This window comes from Microcebus murinus, chromosome 11, assembly GCF_040939455.1.
Source record: "Microcebus murinus isolate Inina chromosome 11, M.murinus_Inina_mat1.0, whole genome shotgun sequence".
Classification (NCBI taxonomy): Eukaryota; Metazoa; Chordata; class Mammalia; order Primates; family Cheirogaleidae; genus Microcebus; species Microcebus murinus.
The window spans coordinates 57,859,755-57,868,845 of NC_134114.1; the positions used below are offsets into that span (position 1 = coordinate 57,859,755).

A 9,091-nucleotide genomic window follows, 5' to 3' on the forward strand; every position below is an offset into this window, starting at 1 on the left:
TCCGGTGGTGATGGGCCAGGTCTGCCTTCTCTGGAACGTTCTGTGCATGCAGCCCCAGGGATAAACAACAAAATGTTCTGTTCTCTTCGCAGTCTGATGTGGATAATGATCTGGTTGGGGACTCCTGTGACACCAATCAGGACAGGTATGGCACGTCTCCCAGCTGCAGGGAGTTAGATGTGAACATCCGGAAGGAGTTTTAATTTTCAGGGCTTTCTGCTGGGACCTACCATGCTTCGGGATCTCTCTGGGTGGATTGGGCTAGACCAATAGTCCTGCCTCTGGTTAGGGTTACCATGAAACTCTCCCTGAAAGTTCTGTGCAGGGGATGATGGTGTCAGGATGGGTGACGAGGCACGCCAGCAAGTGAAATCTATTACAGGAGAGTCAGCGTAGCATTATGCTTCACAGACAGGCTGTGGAGCAAGACAGCTACATATACTAAATCTCAGCTCCTTCTCTTACAAGCTGGCTAACCTTAGGCAAATTACATCTTCCGTCTCTGCCTCAGTCTTTTCATCTGCAAAATGGGGATGACAATAGATACAGCTCATAGGTGAAGGTTGAGTTAATCCATGAAAAGTACTTACTATGGTTTCTGCTATATATGGAGCACTCGGTCAATATTAGCTCGTTTATTATTCTTACAGCTCAAGAAAATTTCACCATCATCCCAAAATAGAAGGCTGTCAGTTTGCTGAGAGATCACAAACTTGAGGGATAGTGTAGGAACATCACCCAAAACACAGACATGTGCCACTCGGCCCTAGAGGCACCTGCAGCCCAAGGCTATATTCCCTTTCATCTGCATAGCGAATGCTTAGAGACGCAGCCAGGACAGGGATGAGAGGGAAAGGATTCTAAAAGCAAAGCAGGAAAAGATGTAGCTTCTCATCTAATGCCTGGATCACAGATTGCCCTGCAGAAACCAGTTCCCAACCCAAACCCTACTCAAGACAGCTCCTATAAAGTCCCATCTCCTTTGTTATGCTCTAGGTCCTTGCTACAAAGTGCATACCGTCATCCCTTGGTGTCCACAGGAGATTGGTTCCAGGACCTCTGAGGATACCAAAATCCATGGATGCTTAAGTCCCTTTTATAAAATGGTGTAGTACTTGCATATATAACCTACACACATCCTCCTGTATACTTTAAATCATCTCTAAATTACTTATGACACCTAATACATTGTAAATGCTATGTAAATAGTTGTTGTGCTGTGTTTTTGTTTTGTTTTTTGTTGAGATGGAGTCTCACTCTGTTGCCCAGGCTAGAGTGCTATGGCATCAGCCTAGCTCACAGCAACCTCAAACTCCTGGGCTCAAGCGAATCTCCTGCCTCAGCCTCCCAAGTAGCTGAGACTACAGGCATGTACTACCATGCCCAGCTAATTTTTTCTATATATTTTGTTTGCCAATTAATTTTTCTATTTTTAGTAGAGACAGGGGTCTCACTCTTGCTCGGGCTGGTTTCGAACTCCTGACCTTGAGCGATCCACCCACCTCGGCCTCCCAGAGTGCTAGGATTATAGGCGTGAGCCACCACGCCCGGCCTATGCTGTGTTTTTTTACTTATATTTTTTATTGGTCTTTTTCCTCAAATATATATTTTTGATCTTCAGCTATGGAGCTATGGATAAAGAGGGCCAACTGTACCAGCTGAGTGAATGTATTTCTCTTGGAGTTTCAACTTATTCATCTGCAAACCAGAGCTAATTAAACACATCACACAGGTTATGATGAAAATTCAAGATAATGTAGGTAAAACTCCCAGAACAGTGCTGGCCCTCAGGTGACAAGCAGAAAATAGTGGCTGTGCTATTACTGGTGTTACAACACAATTAGGGGCATGTCAGTGACAGTCTGACATCGAATGTCCCTCTCCCTTTCTGAGGGGAAGGTGGGACTGCTACCCTAACAACTGCCCTAAGTGACGCACATCAAGAATGTTCCCTGTGGCAGGTCGTCCTGCACTCTGACTGCCATCTACAGTAATTTCTAAGATAGCCTTATCCCACCAACCTTGAGATAGTTGCCTAAAACAAATGACTCACTGGACTACATTTTAATTCCCACAAACTTGAACCCTGGGGAGGAGGACAGGAACTGCTTGTTTTTGCATAAAAATGTTCAGGCCTACAGAGAATGGCTCCTAATGGAACTAGCTCAATCTTGTGTTTATAAAGCAGCCCTGCTGTGTGCCGGGGAATTCTGCTGTTTGAGCTTGTCCAGGTTGGCCTCGCTGTCACTGGGCCCCTTCAGGCACCAGAAGGCACGGGCTGGTCCCCAGCTTCCCTCCTCCGTACTCCCCTGGAAAGTGTAGGGGCAGTTCCTGCCCCAGGACAGGTCACAGGTGGAACAGGGCAGGAGGAGTGTCGCTCTGATCCAGAGCAGCCACGAGGGTCTCAGTAGACTCAGGGAAGTCTCTGGGCACAGGGATGACTCATCTCCAGGTGGCCCTTCGGCCGGGAAAGTCAGGTGGACAGAGAAGGTGAGTTTGGAGAAGTCCTCCAACCCCACTGAGCGCTGCCTGAGTGCTCCCATCTCAGGAAGGGGCAGCCCTGTTCTCTTTGCCATTCTCCCCCCAGCAGTCAGGTCTGAGTCCTCATTGGGTCCACTGGCCAGGGACTGTGAGGAGCCACAGAACAAAGCATCGTGGGGCCTCCTAAGAGTCGAGCACTTAGGGTTGTTACAAAGGCTGCAGGATTAAAATGATCAGGGTTTTGCATATTACAAATGTTTAAAGTATGCAAAAGCACTTCCTATCGGGCAGGTACTGCTGTTATCCCCATTTTACAGATGAGGACACTGAGCCAGAGAGAGGTCATGTATCGTGCCTGGGGTCACACACTGGTCAGGGACTGAGCCAAGATTTACACAGAGACTGTCGGTTCCACTGTCCCCTAACACCTCACCCAGCCTCTGAGCCGGGTATCACCTGGCAGTCCCCAGGGACCGACAGCAGTCTCTGGTCATAAATCGCAGAAATAGACCTTTATCTTCTGGAGTAGGAAATGACTCACTTGTCTCAAGAGGTTGAGGAAGTGGGAAAATTGTCTCTGAGGCCCATCCATAGCCTTATCTAAGGGAATGACCCCCGTGGGTTTGTTAAAGAAAAAAAAGCCAAGCCTGGGAAGAGACCTCACACAGCCCCCCTTCTTGAGAACTACTGCTGTCTGTTCCCTGCGAGCTGTGACCCAAACCACCCCTTTCTCCTGCAGTGACGGAGATGGGCACCAGGACAGCACCGACAACTGTCCCACCGTCATTAACAGCGACCAGCTGGACACCGATAAGGATGGAATTGGTGACGAGTGTGACGATGACGACGACAATGATGGCATCCCAGACGTGGTGCCCCCCGGACCAGACAACTGCCGGCTGGTCCCCAACCCAGCCCAGGAAGATAGCAACAGTAAGCGGGCTTGGCTCAGGGCTGCACGACTCCCCCAGGTCCCCATCAGCTGGGGGCACGCCTCTCCCAGGCACTGGCCCAGGGCACCCCCAGCTTCTCTGCGCAGCTGAGCCTGTGTGGACAGTAGACACCATCTTCCCCCTGCTTTGCATCTTCCTGAGCAACCCGAGGGCAGGCTCACGTGGGGCAGGAAGCAGCCACAAGCCCTCGGGCTTGGAGCATTGCTGCGCCATCTTGCTTGCTCATTCCACTGGGAGTCCCAGAAAAGGAGCAAGGGTAGAGAGGATGGTGCAGACTGGCTCACAAACTCACATGCCAGGGACCAAGCAGATATGGAAACGTGTGCACCGAGCCAGATACGTGAAGGCGGGCGCAGTGGGCACTGTGGTGACGTGGAGAGGGCGTGCCCATACCCAGAAGAGCAAATGTAAATGTTTCAGTGCCATCACGCCAGCTGAACAAAACATGCTTGTGGGCCACATTCAGCCCAGGGGCTGCCAGAAGTTGCGGTCTTAAGATATTCTGGTAACAATGATAGTTTCTCTGCTTTCTATACATCGTAGTCCAGAAAGTGCTATAGCTGTGTGTGTAAGGTCAGGCTTAAGATCCACCAGTTAGTGAATCCAAGTGTCTGTAATAAGTTCCTGGAGACAGAGTGGAGGACAAACTGATCTTACAAGATGCTCTGGGTGTCCACTGTGGGCCGGCCTGGTCACCCACCACAAGGACTCCAGGATGGGGCCCCGGTCCAGCTCGGACGCCACTGATCCTGGGGCTCCTCTCCTAGCAGTGGTTGAAAAGCACAGCCCGGACCCTTCTGTTCCTCGCCCGCGCCTTTCTGTGCTGAGGAGTGGGGCGGACACGGGCACTGCAGAGCTCTTGTCCCTTCTGACCGCACTCAGGTGATGGGGTGGGAGACATCTGCGAGACTGACTTCGACCAGGACCATGTCATCGATCGGATCGACGTCTGCCCGGAGAACGCAGAGGTCACCCTGACCGACTTCAGGGCCTACCAGACCGTAGTGCTGGATCCTGAAGGGGACGCCCAGATTGATCCCAACTGGGTGGTCCTCAATCAGGTGAGTGTCACACCACTGGCAACAGCTCAGCTTAGTCTCTCCTGAGGGCTGTAGGTAACATTTAGAGGGTGCTGACTATGGGCCAGCCACTGTTCATGTCACATTTATTCCTCAGTAGCCCTATGACACAGTACTTTCATTATGCCCATTTTATGGATGAGGACATAGTCTTATAAAGCTTTAATGATTGTTCACGGTAGCACTGCAATAAGCAGCTAAGATGCCCAGAATTGGGACCCAGGCAGTCTGATCCTAGAGCCCACACTCCTAATCTCCCCAACATGCTGCCTGTCATCCTCATCGGGTAACTAACAAAGGAAGGCACGGAGAGGCTTAGTAGACTTTCCAGAGTCACAGACTAAGTCATGTTCATTGGAAATATATATGTTCCCCAGTTAAGAGTTTGTTGAATCAACTTAATTGACGGTCTTAGCAAAATCATTTCTATTCAACTTTGAGATTTTTAACCTTCTTCGCAAGATAGAGCCACTACTTAGATAATGAAATATTTACATGGGAGTCAGACATCACTGGCCACTCACCCATGGGACCTGAGGTTTTGGGCTTCCCTGGGTTTACTTGTCCCCTTCAAGAGTGTTCTGAACCCCCTCAACTCTCTCTGCAGGGCATGGAGATTGTGCAGACCATGAACAGTGATCCTGGTTTGGCAGTGGGTATGTCTAGGAATTTGGTTACCACATATGTGGGAGTCTTCTGGTTATTGCTGTGGCTTGTCTGTTTTTCTAATCTTATTTGATCTCTATAGGGTACACGGCTTTTAACGGAGTTGACTTTGAAGGGACCTTCCATGTAAATACCCAGACAGATGATGACTATGCAGGCTTTATCTTTGGCTACCAAGATAGCTCCAGCTTCTACGTGGTCATGTGGAAGCAGACAGAGCAAACCTATTGGCAGGCCACCCCATTCCGAGCAGTGGCAGAACCTGGCATTCAGCTCAAGGTATTGGTGGCTTTGAAACCACTCATCTCCCTCTCTTCTGGGCTCTTCAACCTCCTTTGAAATCCTGTGTTCTCTTCTGTGGTGCTTAATCTAAGAAATCTATGCATTTTTGCTAAGGTAAGGGAAGGGTTTTCCTTCCTACGTTCCAGCTACATTCTCACCTCTCCTGGTGGGAATTTCAGCCAGAGTGGGGCCACAGAGGTGGGGAAGGTTTGGAGTGCATCTTTAGGCACGCCGTGTTGGCAACTGGCTAATAGCATGTTTTGTCATTGGGGCCAACTTTGTACCGGAGTGCTGATAGGCTGCCCAGACATTTCATGGGAACCCTCACTGGGCAAATGTGAGGAGCAGTGGATTTACAGAAAGAAAAATGTGGACTAGGTAGTAGAATCTTGGCCCATAAAAGAAAGGCTGGGGGTCACCTCAGTAAAAATGATGTGTGTTTATACTTCTTATGTCCGAATCCAAGGCAGCCAGTCTGTAACCATGAATCGAGCACCACTGATCAGCTCAGATCTAGGAAGCAGGGAGGGTGGTCTCTGCATCCCGTCCTAAAACCTTGCTCATGTCACTGTCCAGGCTGTGAAGTCTAAGACAGGTCCAGGGGAGCATCTCCGGAACTCCCTGTGGCACACGGGAGACACCAGCGACCAGGTCAGGCTGCTGTGGAAGGACTCCAGGAACGTGGGCTGGAAGGACAAGGTGTCCTACCGCTGGTTCCTGCAGCACAGGCCCCAGGTGGGCTACATCAGGTAGGCACCTCGCACTCGAAGCAAAGCACACTCTGTTCTGCATGCCAGAGCCGTCACTCCCCTGAGCAGTCCTGAACTAGGGTAGTCCCAAGGACACGCCAGGATCTCCGTGCCTGGATTATGGCCCCAGAAAAGAGGTGGGAGAGAAAACACCCCTCTGGCCTATAGGGCCAAAGTGGGAATGGGAGGACCCAACTTTGGGGGGATTGGTGCACTTGAAGAGCGGTAGCTTCCTGCCATGCTCTGCAGAGGACCCCAAGAATGGACACATCGACCAGTGTGAGGTAAGAGTGTCTTATCCACACCCCGCCCAGTCACTTGTTAGCACATTCAGTGTGAATTATGCACTAAGTCCCTTATGGTCTGTCTTCCCTACTGGATCACAAACTCCACGAGGGCAGCAGCTGTGTCGTGCTCTTAGTCCCCGCAGAGCCTTGCACGCTGCTGACGCGTGCTGCACGGCAGGAGCTCAGCCTCGTGGAAGCCAATGTATCTGCCTCGTTTCGTCGTTGGACTTTTTAAAAAGCATATCAGGAGTTAGGATGGCTTAGGGCTACATCTTTAAAATTTAGACAGTGCACTTCTTTCCCAGACTTGCAGATCAACACCTGTGCCAGCTTATGTAGCACGTTTAGGCAGGAGTACCAAGTACATTCTCTTCCTTGGGGCAGGCAAGCAGCCTGGTGGGAAAAAGGAAGCTGTGAAGCCAATTCATATCTGTGACACTATGTCAAATGTACTCTGCCACACAGTGGGGTGATCATGTTCTCCGCCCTGTGAAGTCCAGTGCCCCTTAAAATGTTCCCTCGTCCCAAAACAAAATTATAGAAAATATAACCTTCCTACACATGTAATTTTAGAAAAGTAGGTGTCTGTGAAGTGGGAGCCTGGGGTCTCCCAGTGGGCACTTCATGGTGGGTTGTATTGTCTGCAGGGTGCGGTTTTATGAAGGCTCTGAGTTGGTGGCCGACTCTGGGGTCACCATAGACACCACAATGCGTGGAGGCCGACTTGGCGTTTTCTGCTTCTCTCAAGAAAACATCATCTGGTCCAACCTCAAGTACCGCTGCAATGGTAACGTGCACTCCTGTTACTACAGTGAATCAAATAATACCACCTTACATTTATAGCACAGTTTCCCTCCAGAAGCCCAAAGCTCATACCACGTATTCGTTAAAACCTGATAGTCCCTGTGTAACAGAAGTAAAAAGTAGATCTCGTTTTCCCTGTTTTATATATGTGGAAATTGAGACTCATAGAATTTAACTGCATGGTTTAGGGTTTGGGGTTCAGTGAAGAATTCAGTCAGGCTTAATTTACAGGCAGCCTTTATTTTCATATGGCGCAAATATAATCATAGACTCAGAACCCACTCTGCCTGCTAATTTTCTTTAGGCCTGTGAATGAGCACTCCTGGGCTTTAAGCCAACAATTTGCAAAGCTGCCTGAAGTAGAAAATGGCTGCGGGGACCTTGTGGGGCCTCTTGGGCAGGCTGGCAGCGCCCCCTACAGGACACCTGCGCAGCACGAGGTGGACCTGGATTCCAGGGTGGAGGGAGCTTCGCTAACCTTCCCTGTGCCTGTTCTTGTTGCAGACACCATCCCAGAGGACTTCCAAGAGTTTCAAACCCAGAATTTCGATCGCTTGGATAATTAAACCAAGGAAGCAATCCGTAACTGCTTTTCCAAACACTAAAAGCATATATTTTTTAACTTCCTATAATTTTCTTTATATGCACTGTGGCTTTATTATACCAGCCCAAATATATCAGAACTTTTTATATGACTGTGGCAATAAAGGAGAAGAGATCATTTTTAAAATCCGTGTTACTCAGACATTGCTTATGTGTGGCTCAGGCTTTGATGATGCATGCTGTTCTCTGAGGGACATGCATTGAACTTGCAGTGGGATTTTTTTTTTTTTTGGTCTCATACTGGGGGTAGTCATGGAACATGTGCATGAATCAGAAGGCCCAGGCCAGAGGCCTTCAGGTCAGCCCAATTAGCTTCATACACAAAGCCTGGCCGTTGGGAGCTCACCTTAGCGGCCTCCTTATTCTGGCTAGCTGGTCTCAGAAGCACAGGCTCAGGGGGCACTTTCCCTAGGAAGAATTTGTCTGACCAACCCAGAGGCAGATGTGTCCAATTCTTTCTGACACTCACCCCAACCTAGCACAGGCTTTTATTCTGGCACCTGCAACATTAATTCTTAGGCTTATTTATGTATTTGGCTCCCCCTAGAGGATTGTAAGCTTATTGAAAACAAAGGATCATGTCATACTGCAGTCAGTATCCCCACGGTACCTGGAATATAGCAGATATCTAGTAAGTGTTTGCTGAATGAATAAATGAACAATGAATGCCCCTTAAGTATAAGGACAATAGGACGTCTATGGATCATATAAGCCTTCCTACAACTCAAAAAGCTGCTCACAACAGATGCTGTAACTATGGCAGTAGCTGTCTACACAGGGCAGAAACTTGCCTAATGTGTGCACTAGCCTTTCAGCTGGAAGTCAAAGATGCAGGCAATTTTTATAAATTCCTTAGGAATTTGGTTTCAAAGAATATTGCTGGGTAGTTATATATTATTCTGGAATTCCGAAAAATATCTTCAATCATTTGTAAAGGATGAACACTCTTACCCTAGTTTTACCGTGACTTAATAACAGTTAAAAAATACAATGACACACGTGTGGCCACAATGAGATGTGGAGGATTTTTGGAAGTCTTCCTCACATGTACAGCCTGCAGCTGTGTTGCCTTGGCATCCAGAACATCTGATCTCCTACGTCAACATTGCTAGTGGGTGACAGAACTCAGGCCTGTCCCACCAATTGTCACTGCTTCTGACTATCCCATCTCCCACGGGAAACTCGCT

General features: G+C 48.9%; 1 protein-coding gene across 1 annotated transcript in view; it reads left to right on the forward strand.

Moving 5' to 3' along the window:
- THBS4 (thrombospondin 4) overlaps positions 1–8,031 on the forward strand; it is a 48,006-nt gene extending 39,975 nt beyond the window's left edge. The window contains exons 15-22 of the mRNA XM_012766787.2: positions 93–145; positions 3,221–3,414; positions 4,317–4,495; positions 5,121–5,169; positions 5,262–5,458; positions 6,038–6,210; positions 7,145–7,284; positions 7,806–8,031. Coding sequence (XP_012622241.1) covers positions 93–145; positions 3,221–3,414; positions 4,317–4,495; positions 5,121–5,169; positions 5,262–5,458; positions 6,038–6,210; positions 7,145–7,284; positions 7,806–7,867 — 1,047 coding nt within the window. The 3' untranslated portion in view covers positions 7,868–8,031. The remainder of the gene's footprint in view (positions 1–92; positions 146–3,220; positions 3,415–4,316; positions 4,496–5,120; positions 5,170–5,261; positions 5,459–6,037; positions 6,211–7,144; positions 7,285–7,805) is intronic.
- Positions 8,032–9,091: the final 1,060 nt, after the last annotated feature.